Below are 12,812 nucleotides of genomic sequence, written 5' to 3' on the forward strand. Positions count from 1 at the left end.
GTGGTCATCCCTTCACTTGAAGGAAGGGAAATTTCAGTATCTGAAGTTGTGTGGCCTCCAACCCTCAGAATGGCTGTGGGCACCTATAGGCCATCAGCATTTTTCTCAGTCATTGACCCTGGGTTGTTGCTTTCCAGAGAAAAGACTGAGCAGGTTTTACTGGGAACAAACAAATGAGGGCCAAGAGAAGATGAGGGAATAGGAAAAGGATGAAGAGTCTTATTGGGGTCTATCCTTTAGGTCCCTGTCAAAGTTAGAAAGATATAAGGATGCCCTTCTGCTGCATATGGCAACTCCCTCCCACATACACACACCCTTAAGCTGTGGTCCAGAAGAGGCTAAGGGCTTAGGGTGGTAGGGGTGGTGAGGAGCCTCAAAAGCAGTCTGCTCTCAGGCCCCTTTTCCTTCCACGGGCCCTTGGGCCCTGTGGGAATATGGCATATCCACATTAACCTCTCTGCAAACATGAGGGTGACCTTGAATTCTTTCTAACAGTCGATTAACCTATCTCATGCCACTTTTTCCAGCAAGTATTTCCTGAGCTCCTGCCCTGTTCCAGGTCCTACAAAGTGTTGTAGACGTGGGGGTGAATTGATGTTTGAAGGCTCTTAAAGAGCGGGCTGCTAGTCAGGCACACATGTGCAATGCAGGATATTGGTAGCCAGGCAGCAGTAGCATGAGAGAGGAGAGGTTCTACAAATCTGAGCTTTGAGGAAGGATCTGGCATTCACAGTCTGACAGGGAACAAGGCTGTCCATGGGCACGGAGAGTTGTGCTGTTGCACAGGCAGGACATCCAGGCGCCCCTGAAGCCTATTAGGCAAGGATGAGAGTGGGTGCTATTTTGGCAATTTTGTTGGTGATATTGGCCAGAGCAGATTCAATAGTAGCAAGACTGATTGCTGGGGTTTGGTGAGGGAGAGTGGAGGTGTGGAGCACGCATGACTTCTCAGACACCAGGCTCTGAGAAAATGGAAGGAGACAAAACTGAAGACCAGGGAAGGGGAACATGAGGTAGACAGAGGGCTGCTGGGATGGGAGACAAGTTGAATAGTAAAAGGTTGAAGTTAGAGCAGAGAAGATACCATAACGAGCAGGGACTGCACAAGTTGACAGTCTCCTAAACACTCTGACCTCTTCATACTGTGGCTGCCACCTGTGCCCAACCACACTTATGCCAGGGTGGACTAAGCCCAAGTGGGGCCATAGACCTTATCATGCTCAGCTTCCTTGTGGTGGAGTCCACTCTGACAGATAGTCCTGGAGGGTTTGTAAGGGTCATGGAGGCCCAATTGTTTCCCTTCACTCCCTTCCAACCTCTGTTTCTCAGCCTGGAAACAGCTTGTCCATGATTACTTGCTGTTATTAGCTATGGAGTTGGCCCTGACTTGTGGTGATCTTATGTATAACACGATGGGACTGTTGTGTTGCATAGGGTTTTCACTGGCTGATTTTTGGACATAGATCTCTAGGCCTTTCTTCCTTGTTCATCTTAGTCTAGAAGCTCTACTGAAACATGTTTCATCTTAGTCTAGACGCTCCACTGAAACATGTTTCAGCATCATAGCAACATGCAAGCCTCCACTGACAGGTTCATTGGCCAGTAATTGAACCTGGGTCTCCCACATAGAAGATGAGAATTCCACCATGGAACCACAATCAACTCTTCCCTGATGGCTTCCAAGCAGCCACTTCTACCAGAGAAGCCTGTGCATTCTCTGCATCTGGCCCCAGTATCTTTCTCCTGGGGCTGCTGTGCAATGTGTTTTTCTTGGAGACCTCCTTCTCTACCCTCACCCCCAGCTGCTGCTGCTCTGGGATCCTGAATTCCAAAGTCCAATGACATCTAAGTGCCATCTTACCTCAGAGGGCTCATGGTCATTACTCCCATTTCCCAGACATCAAACAAAAGTCAGAAAATCAACTGCCTTGCCTAATGCCTCACAGCTAGTAACTCAAACAATGTCTTATCTGTCCCTAAAGGTCATGCTCCTGGTCAATATGTGACTCTAGAGAGAATAGCTTGGAGTGAGGCATGCTAAGGTATCCACAGACTGGTGATGTAGTGTGCCTCTGAACAATGCTATTCTCACTGCCTATTCCTTCCTCTCCCTGCAGAGCCATGTGGTCTGGCCATCCCACAGAACTGTCCAGCCATACTCTCCAGAGCCCCACTGCTCTAAAGACCAACAGCCAGTGGGGCATCCCACCTTGCTTCACTGGCCTGAGACCTGCAATCCAGATGGCTGCTGGGAAGGAGGCTCCCCTGAATACTCTGGCTGAGATCAGATGGTGTCTGAGGGACCCCGAGGCAGGCTGGGAATGCAAGCCAGTGCTGCTTGAGAAAACCACACACCTGGGCCCCCTGGCTGGCTCGGGTCATATTGGGGACCAGGAAGTGGCCTATAATGAGCTGGTGCTATCAACGGCCCCAGGCAAGCTCCAACTGGGAAAGCCACTGCCTGGGGAAACACACTGGGAGCAAAGGCAGAGTGCTTTTGTGGAGGTGCAGCAACTTGAGAGGTTAGGGGATGATCCTTCTCAGGGGAGGGAACAAAATGACCCCACAGCCCAGCCTGGCCACCAACAGCTGACTCAAAACATCCCCATGGACCCAGCAGGCAAAACAGTCTTCTCTGTGTGGCCCAGCAGAGCCCAAGGCGAGCAGAGAAGCGCCTTCAGCAAACCAACCAAGTGTCCAGCAGAGAAGCTTGGACCACCACCCCCTCTCTTCTCAGAAGGCCAATCTGCAGACTCCCCAGGGGACCTGTCAGGACTCAACACTACAGACCTGTCTCATTGGGGTCGATTTTCAAATGCCAAGTTTTGGATGGGTGATTTCTGGAACTTAGAGTTGTTGCAACAGAATGTTCCACTCTGTAGTGCTTTCCTGGGTGCCTCCACACTGTGGCTCAAGCACAAGGTGGCACAGATACCCACACCCTCCTCTCTCTCTTCCACTTCCTCATTGACCCTCTTGCCACCCACATTCACCAACTTGGGCTTGTCCACCCAGAACTGGTGTGCAAAATGCAATCTCTCCTTTCGCCTGACATCTGACCTGGTATTCCACATGCGGTCCCACCATAAGAAGGAAAATGTTGGGCCTGACTTACATCCTAAGAAGCAGAGAGAGGAGGCCCTCATGTGCCCCATCTGCCACGAGTACTTCCAGGAGCGACACCATCTCTCACGGCACATGATATCTCACAGTTAAACAGGTGGTTATGAGACATACTTGCAGGTGCAGTATTCACTTGTGTTTGGTGATGAGGCAAACGTGGCATTGGGTCTTCTTTTGAAAGGTCTGATCACTGTTGTTGACAGGGCTATCTCCTATGTCATGTCTAGATGAACAACTTAGTCATAATTTGAAAAAGACAACCAAGCTGTGCAATGTGCTTTGAAGGAAATAAAATGAAATAAGGTAATGCACTTTGCTAATTCAGGGTATTGGAACTAATGGGCATAGAATGTTTCTAACATTTTCAAGAACAGGGTCATGCTACCGTTCTTTTTGCTGCATACAGAAGCAAGTTTGAAACACAGCATGAGCTTCAGAGGCAAACCTGGACCTGAATCTTGGCTCTTTCCCATATTAGCTGTGACCATGGACAGATTGCTTGAATCTTCTTAGTTGCAGTTGTATCTGTAAAATGGAGATGATAAAACCTGTGTCTTAGGGATGTAGTCATGATTATATGGAACGATGCAGGTAAAATGGTCAGCGTAGTACTTGACACATCGTGAGCATTGAGTAAATAATATTCATTATCATATCTGTATTAGTCAACTATCATTATGTAACATACAATGTCAGTTATTAAAAAAAAAAAAGGTATCTATTTTTCAGTCTCTGGGTTGGCTGGTGTAGAGCTGGTCTTGGCTGGGTTTGGTTCCAGGATGCAAGTTTGATTCAGGTCCATGTTCTCTTTCATCTAATACTGATGGGCTAACCAGAGCATGTTCCTCTCATGGGTATGACAAGGCAAGTCCAAATACAAGCACATCTCAGGCTCTACTGAGTCACCTCCACTAACATCCCATTGGCCAATGCAAGTCAGATAGCCAAACCCAAAATTAAGGGATGAAAAAATCATATGCTGTCTACATTGAAGCTGTGACAGAGTGGATGTATAATCCTACCACTGGGACGGAAGACGGGTGTGAAGAATTGGGGCCAAGAATTCAGTCTACCTTCTGTGGTTCTTCACATTCTGAGTATGTGAAAAGGGAAAAATAGAATGAAACACACACTCCCTTTAGTGCTTAAGAATTGAGCTTGTACAAAAATTTAATGTTTAAAAGATTGTGAGGATTGGGAGAGTTCTGGGTACTATTTATTATCTATTTCCTGATGAGTTTCTATCCACAACTATTCTATTTATCCAAATTTACCCTTTAATGTAAACCACAGGTCATAAACTCTTAGGTAGCACAGGCCAGCTTGCATGAAAGCAATGTGTTGGGAATTTTTGAGTCCACGCAGATCTTTCTGCACTGGTTTTCAGTGAACATTCAGGATTCGTTCATCTGGCCTGCACTTTCTAGGCCTCTAATGATATTCCAGTCACAGAGCTCTGTGCTGTGGTTGAGAAGGAGGCAGGTGGAGTTGGTGGGGGAGGGTGTGATCTTAGACAGCTGCCAGCTAACAACCCATGTCTCCCTCCTAAACACACCATAGGTCAGGTTCAACCTCTTCATCTTCACTGATCCCACCCTATCCAAAGCAGCAGCATCCCCAGTTGGGCCGACTTCTACAACCCACACCCTCCCTCACTCATCCTTTCCTACCTCCTATCCACGTACTTTGTACCTACATACTCACACACCTATCCTTCACCCAGCAAGCAGCATCATCTAAAAATCATAAGTCATATCCAGCCAAGGTGCAATTTAACACCTGACGGCTTCCATTTACACTTATAATCCTAACCTCTACAGGGCCTCCAGGACACCACAAAAACTGTTTATGTTGTTTGCCTTTGAGTTAGCCCCTGACTAATGGTGACCCCATGTACAATGGAAGGAAACACTGTCCCATCATGCAGCATCCCCATGATCATTTGTAGATCAGACCACTGTGACCCATAGAGTGTTCACTGGTTGATTTTCAGTAGGTTGCCATCCCTCTCTTTCTAGTCCTTCTTAGTCTGAAAGCTCCACTGAAACCTGTTCAGCATCATAGCACTCAAGCCTCCTCTGACATGGTTGGTGGCCATACATGGGGCACATTGACCGGGAATCAAACCCTGGTCTCCCACATGGAAGGTGAGAATTCAACCACTGAACTGCAGTGCCTTCCACAAGACTAGACCTTGCCAAGTACCAATAATTGTGAGCACATATTGAACTCTGCATATGTGCCAAGCACTATTGAAAGTACTTGGAAAATGAAAACATTATATCATGTGTCTTGATAATAGCCTTCTGATGTAAGAGCAGCTTCGCTTCCATTTTTACAGTCATCTACCACTGCTAACATGCACATAGCACTATTTTATGCACCTTCTAGTCACTTCACTACAAGAATTACATTTCTTCTCTGAAGCTCATGGGTCTCCATTGGCAGAAGTGGGCTCCACTCTGCCTCTCTGCCTACTACTCTCCCTCTGGCTTTCCATGTTCTCACGACAACAGCTAAGGTCTTTTCCATGTAGTGGTTTTAGCATCTGCTACCTCTTCAGCCTGGAACACCTTCCGTGGTGGCTCTGCATGTGGCCACCCTCCTTTGGTCCTGAGCTTTTCTCAGATGCCTTCTCCCTACATTCCAAAACCCCATCTATAGTACCCCCCAGGCAGTCTATCCCAAACATAACCCCAGTCTGCTTCCTTCATAGCTCTTCTCACCATCTGAAATGACCTGTTTGTTCTCTTGTTTACTTTCCCTTTGCATCATATTTTGCGTTCCTGGGCAGCAAAGACTTTGTTTTCTTCCCTGTGTGTCCCCAGTGCCCAAAAGTGGGGGGGGGGGGAACAATCATTGCTGTCAAGTCAATTTCAACTCAGGAATTGTCCTACTGGACAAAATAGAAAAGTAGAATGGCCCCTTCGGGTTTCCAAGGCTGTAATCTTTACTGAAGCAGACTGCCACATCTTTTGCCTGCAAAACAACTGGTGGGTTCAAACCATTGACCTTTAAGTGAACAGCTAAGTACTTAACCACTGCACCATCCCCACCCCTGGTGTGTCCAGGACAGTGCATGGCATATGTGGACCCATAATAAATACTTTTTGAATGAATATCTGTGTGAGAAATTATGCCTGAAAATGTTCAGAAGTAGACCACCAGGTCTGCCTTCTTTTTCTGGGGATAAATATTGAATTTTTGGTGAAAGTTTACATAGCAAATTAAGTTCCCATTTAACAATTTCTAGCCACATTATTCAATGACATCAGTTACATTTTCTACATTATGTCAACATTCTCTGTATTTCTGTTCTGGTTATCCTGCTTCCATTAATCTAACTTCCGTGCCCCATACACACAATTTCCCATCTGTACTTTAGGGTATATGTTGACCATTTAGTCTCATAGATGATGAGTTTTTTATTTTTAAGAGCACAGGATTCATGTTGCATTGTTTATTTCATGAGCCAATCTGTTATTTACCTGAAAGATGACCTCCCAGAGTAGCTTCAGTTCAAAAGTTATCTCAGAGTAATAGTCTCAGGGGTTCCTCTAGTCTCTACCGTCTGACTTTTTTTTTTTTTTCCCCAAGAATTAGAATTTTGTTCTACAATTTTTATCCATTCTGGACTATCTATTGTGTACCTGGTCTGAATGGTCCCTGGTAGCTGGTCACTATCCTATTTCTGTAGACTACATTTTTTTTTTTTTTTTGAGTTTTTGGTTTCCTTCTTCTCTTTCGCTCCAGATGAATAGAAACCAATAGTTGTATCTTAGATGGCCTCTCATGCCTTTCATCCTAGTATATCTTAGTCTGGAAGCTCTACTGAAACCTGGTCAGCATCATAGCAATATAACAGCATGCAAAACTTCCTTTGATGAGACAGGCATATGAGCTGAACATTTACATTAAGTACATACACTCCTTGGAGAGAACAATCATGGGAGAATAGAAGGGCTGTGTATGCACAGGGAGACAGCTCAGGGAGCAGGGGTGCATGGAGGGAAGGACACAGGGAAGAGGTCACTATGGGGAGGAAGTGGGAGGGGAGCTGTTGCCTTATGGGAAATTGTAGTCAATCTCATGAGACAAAATGTATGTGAGCTGCTGTATGGAAAGTGAATTTGCTCTGTAAACTTTCACCCAAATCACAATAAAAAAATAAATGAATAAAAACTTCTTTTGATGGCTTTGCAGTGGGAAGGCTCCACATGCCCTGAGCCTCCATTTCCACCTGAATCCTGTGAGGCCATGTGCCCCCTGAGGCTGACAGTGAAAGCTTTGGATTGTTTGTGGCTGTGTCTTAAGGGTTCATCGAAGAGCTGGGCTTTGCCTCTTCATGCCCAGCCCAGCTTAGCCCAGTCAGCCTCTTTGGAAACTGTGTAGGGGCAGAATTTGCCCCAGAGAAGCTGTGTACTGATAGTAATTGAAACTTCAGGGAGCACCCCTCCCTTACTGCCTTGAGTGGGGCATGAACATAAGGTTCTATTCTATACATTTCACATACATTTTATCATTTAATTTGCACAGGAGCCCTGGGGGGCATATCTTTTTGAGCTCAAAAAGGTTAACTGGCTTTACTAACAATAGTAGCTACAGTAGTACAATAGCTACAATTGTAGCTCAATAGTAGCTGTGCAAGAATAAGACTCCAGGACCACCCAGCTCTATGCTCCTACTCTTCCCAGAATGCTGTGTACTTTCTCAGCCCAGTGGGGCCTCTGGGAATAGATGACGGTTCAAGAATTAGGGATTATAGGTGGGCAAAATCTCCCTGTGTAAAATTAGATCTTGGACTTCACTACACACATACACACACACACACACTTCCTGTTGCTTTTCAGCACTTTCCACTATCTTACATACTATTTATTTTATGTATTTATCTTGTTTATTATCTGCCTCTCACCATTAGATGTAAGCTCCGTGAGGATTTTTTGCAGTTTTGTTCACAGCAGTATCTCCAGTGCCTAGAACACAGTAGAAACATAGTAGGTGCTCCACAGATATTTATTGAATGAATGAATTAAAATATCTAGTCCTTGTCCCTGACAAATCTCAAGTCAGCTTCTCACAAAGATTTCAACATATGTCGAATGAAGTACATAGCAGTCCTTCCCGAGCTTACTGGGTTGTATCATAATTTCTGTGAGCTTAACCCCCTTACCTTATAGAAGTAGACATTGAAACTCATAGGAATGAACTGATTTGATCAGTATTTGCAAGGCAAGTGGTGGTGAGGTGAAGACTTCAAGACCAGAACTCATGAGATTTTTAGACCTGTCTGCCTTTCCCTGCTCCCCCACCTTCCACTAATATCCTCAGCAAGATCAAGTAATATGTTGGAATTGCACACTGATGGAATAGCCTCAAATGTAATTATTAATCAGAGTGACTCCATTCACAGGTAAGATGGACATTTTGAAAAAAATTTGATGCAATGAAGAAACATAAATATCTTTTTCCAGCTCTGATATTTAAAATGGAGTTAATTTTTTTAAAACATGATTTTTTAAGATGGAGTTACTTTTGGTACAAATTAATATAGATGCAAGATGCTTTGCAGTCATTTGAATTGAGAAATTCAAAGATGATTTATAGAGGTGATAATTTACAGTTTATCAGTGTGACAGTCCACTTAGCAGATTGGGTTCTAAAATCTCCTCATGAATCAAATCCTGTCTCATCACATCTATCCTGCCCAGCTGTATCTACTGAAGAGTATATGCTTCAAATCATGACATTGCCCTAGCTCTGTCTGCCACCTTCCCTACCAGTTAAGTGTTGGCAGGTGATGTCACAAGACATCACATCAGCAGGTAGGAATTTTACTCTACAATTCTGAAATAAGAATTGCTGCACGCTTTCAATCCTCTATATTTAATTTAATCTCTACACTCTGATCTTGTGACTTTAGTAGGGTATTCAGTCTGTCACTATTGAACTTCTCTCCTGTCCCTCAAGTTCATGGTAAATTCCTCAACACATTCTCCATCTCAAGGACATAAACTCTGTCAGCATCACACAGCCCGTAGGTTGCATTGCCCCTTGACTGTCTTTGCCTCTCTCCTACAAGTCACTCTGTCTTCTCCCTTCCACCTCTCAGAGGATGGAGAGCCTTGGAAGTGTTCCAGCAAAACTGTACTTAGGGACATAAGTCTACATTGAGTCTGCAAACAGAAAGACTTGGCTAACTTCTTGAAACAAGGGAGGGAAGATACCTATAGTAGCTGGAAAAATTGCAAATTAATAACTCAATAAATTATTTCCCAGCAGTAATTATCCAATTAAGATTTGTTGAAGTCCCCAAAATTTGATAATGAGGCAAACTATTAGATATTCTGAATTCAGGTCAATTTTAGTTTTTGATTTTCACTAAGATCAGATTTTCTTTTGTCAATTGGGAGAGAAGAAAAACCATCAGAAGGCTGGAATCCTAGATTTTAACTTGCCAATTCCTGAAGCTTCAGATCAGGGATCTTAAACTGAAAGAACTATACATTTAGGTTAATGAAAGTAAATGAAACTAACTGGGTTTGGGAGCGGGAACCTTGGCATCTATGAGAAGGGGCAATGTCTTCTCAAAAGAAACCCAAGATTAAGACTTTCCTGTGAAATTAGGCAACTGATCCAACTAATTTTCAAACACTGATGGCCAAAATGTTGTGGACTTAATGAGGTATGTCAGTGGTGGTGGCAATGGGGAAGGGTGGCAGGAACCACCAGCTATTGACCCCTAACTCTATCATGCTCCCAGCCTTTGACCAGGCTGGGTGCTGGGCCTGGCACTTCTAACCTCATCCATACTACCCTACTCCTCTGGGCACAAGAAGAGAACCCCTACTTAGGCCAACCTGAATGCTTCTTTTCTTTGGAAGACAATGACGCCTCCTCCTCTTCGATCTACATCTCTTCATCTACTCTTCAGAGAAAGGATTTTACAGGCAGTTGCCTTTTGCATTATTTTTTGTTTGTTTGCTTTATTTTTTCTTTGGAAATTGTGTGGTAGGCATAAAGACCATGTAGCAAGATATGCATTGCATGGAATAACTTTTATTTTTAAAATAAATCATTCTTCAATGTTTTAGTTTATGCCACTTTCTAGGAAAGAAGTTTTGGAAACCAATTTTGAGTAAGTGGGCAGCAGTTCATGCAGGAAGGAGGGGCAGGGTTATTTAAATTTAGTTTTCTTCTCAGGACACTTCGTATTTTTCTGGGGCAAGAAGCATGAAGTTCCTGGCCTGTGGTACCCTTGCTATTCTAAGCAGCTTGGATTAAGATGCTATTTTTAGTGCTGGCCACCCAGGTCAGCAAAACAGTGAGGGTATCTTCAAGTCAGAGAGCAGTTAAACTCCACGCGAGGTTCATTACCCAATATTTTGATGAAAGATTCTATAGAAAAATCCTGATCAAAAGGGGGAAAATGAGATAAAATTTCAAATTCTGATGGGATCCAGACTTTCTGGAGCCTTTAAGGTGGCTGAATCCCTGAAACAATTGTCCGGAGATAATCTTTAAACCTTAAACCAGAAATATCCCCTAATGTCTTCTTTAAACCAAACAACAGTTTAGCTTGTTGAAGAGAAAAATTAATACTTTGATTTTAAGGTTTTTCTTATCCACAAAATCAAGTATTAACCTGGAAAGCTTGACCCAAATTGATGACAGAGGGTTAAACAAATCATGGCAGGCCAAAAGCAGAGGCCAACTTGTTTGTCTAGATCTATAGCTCCTTCAAACAATAATTAGGTTACATCAAAGCACAGGACAGAGTGCTCTAATTGGTCAAATGGATGGCAGACAATGGACTGTGTGTATATCAAAACTAGTTAACATTATGCCACTTAATGATCAACTCAATATTATGTAACCCACACAATGAAAAATAAAACAACCATCCTATGACAGATCCAAGACCCTTGAGCCAAGAGACCAAAGTTTAGAAAAACAAGAAAAACAGCCAATCATAATCTTAGAAAAACATAGTTTAGAAAAACATCCAATTATAATTTTAGTTATTTGTCTTTACCTTAACCAATCACAGTATGTAAGTAACTTATTCATAGGTATGTGCTCCAATGATTGTAAAGGGTACATGGAAAGACCCTTAACAATGAATCAGCACCTGTCAAAATTGTATAAAATTATACTTTGGATTTTGGTCCATTTATTTATAGCCATAGTACTAGCAGATAATTTCCCATTATTTACTTTGTTTTCTGATATGTCACAATAATAATAATAATCTCTTTTGCTGCAGAAATCTTTAGTGAAAGTTTGTTATTCTACAGTATTGCAAAAGCATTAATTCTGTTTCTGCCAGAAGCTGCTCTACAATTTAAATTTATCTTTTCCTGATAGAACAGGACATTCACAACAGAACAATTACCTCTTGATTTAATGAAAAAGACTGTTGTTGTTATGTGCCATTGAGTTGGACCTAACTCATAGCAATCCCTCCTTGGGTTTCCGAAGCAATATCACTATGGAAGTAGATTGCCCAACCTTCCAAGGAGTGGCTGGTGGGTTTGAACCGCCAGCCTTCTGGTAAGCAGTCAAGTGCCTGTAGGCTTTCCTAATTTAAATCTCAAAATAGATCATGGCTGCAGGTGGGTGGAAGGCCAGGGACCACCAAGTAACCTGATAAGCTGATCTCAGTAAAAAAAGAACAGGGTTCAATCAACCATGTGAGGATTAGGCACTGATTGATCTTCTTCTCCCTCCTCTTCTTTTTATAAGCTAACCTACATCCAGTCATTTGCTTTTTTAGGAAATCAAATCATCTCCCTATATGCATATAGAATAACTGCTCAGAATAAACCTTACATGTTCATTTATTTAAGTTTTGATCAATTTTTAACAAGCTTAATTAATAAGGGGAGCTCTGGTAGTGTAATATCTAAGACATTTGACTGCTAACCAGAAGGCTGGTGGTTTAAACCCACCAGCCACTCCTCTGAAGGAAGGTTGGAAGGTTGGGTAATCTATTTCCATAGTGATACCTCAGAAACCCCCGGAGGGCTCGCTATGAGTCTGATCCAACTCCAAGGCAGTGAGTTTGGTTTGGTTTTGGTTAATTAGTAAGAGGAGCTCTGGTGGCATAGTGGTTAAAACATTTGGCTGCTAACCAAAAAGTTTGGTGGTTGAACCTACCTGTTTCTCCTCAGGAGAAAGATGAGGCAGTCTGCTTCCACAAATATTTACAGCCTTGGAAACCCTATAGGGCAGTTTTTCTCTGTTTTATAGGGTCACTGTGAGTTTGAATTGACTCAATAGCAGTTTGTTGTTTTGTTTTGTTTCTGTTTCTCTTTAAGAGCCCAGTCCTTTCATTGCATGCAGCTGTACAGGTAGCCAGGGCCCTAATAGACATGTGAATTCATCCATTGCCTGCATTGGGATCTTGTGGGCAGGTGTAAGCTAGGACACAGGAAGAAGTGGGGTGAATAAGATTGAAAAAGCTGGCTTCTCCCATTCAGTGCTGTGGCCTGGCTTAAAGACAGAAGGCCCAGGGGGCCTCTGCACATTCCCTTCTGGGTGCAGCCTGTGGTGACCTCAGTTTATATCCCCCACTCCTGGGGGTGGGCCATATCTCCAGCAGGGTTCCCTAGGTGAAGTGATCTTTGCCTTCCTCTCTGAACTGCAGAGCCTGGCAGAGGCAGTGCTTGTTCCTGTCCAAAAGCATC

At 43.4% G+C, this 12,812-nt stretch overlaps 1 protein-coding gene across 1 annotated transcript; it reads left to right on the top strand.

Moving 5' to 3' along the window:
- The first annotated feature begins 2,079 nt into the window (after window positions 1–2,079).
- Window positions 2,080–3,216, top strand: ZNF488 (zinc finger protein 488). Its single transcript, XM_007938598.2, has one exon. The coding sequence runs from the start codon at window positions 2,080–2,082 to the stop codon at window positions 3,214–3,216; it is 1,137 nt and encodes a 378-aa protein (XP_007936789.2).
- The last annotated feature ends 9,596 nt before the right edge of the window (window positions 3,217–12,812 follow it).

This window comes from Orycteropus afer, unplaced genomic scaffold (assembly GCF_000298275.1).
Source record: "Orycteropus afer afer isolate SDZICR_OR568_19922 unplaced genomic scaffold, OryAfe1.0 scaffold00052, whole genome shotgun sequence".
Classification (NCBI taxonomy): Eukaryota; Metazoa; Chordata; class Mammalia; order Tubulidentata; family Orycteropodidae; genus Orycteropus; species Orycteropus afer.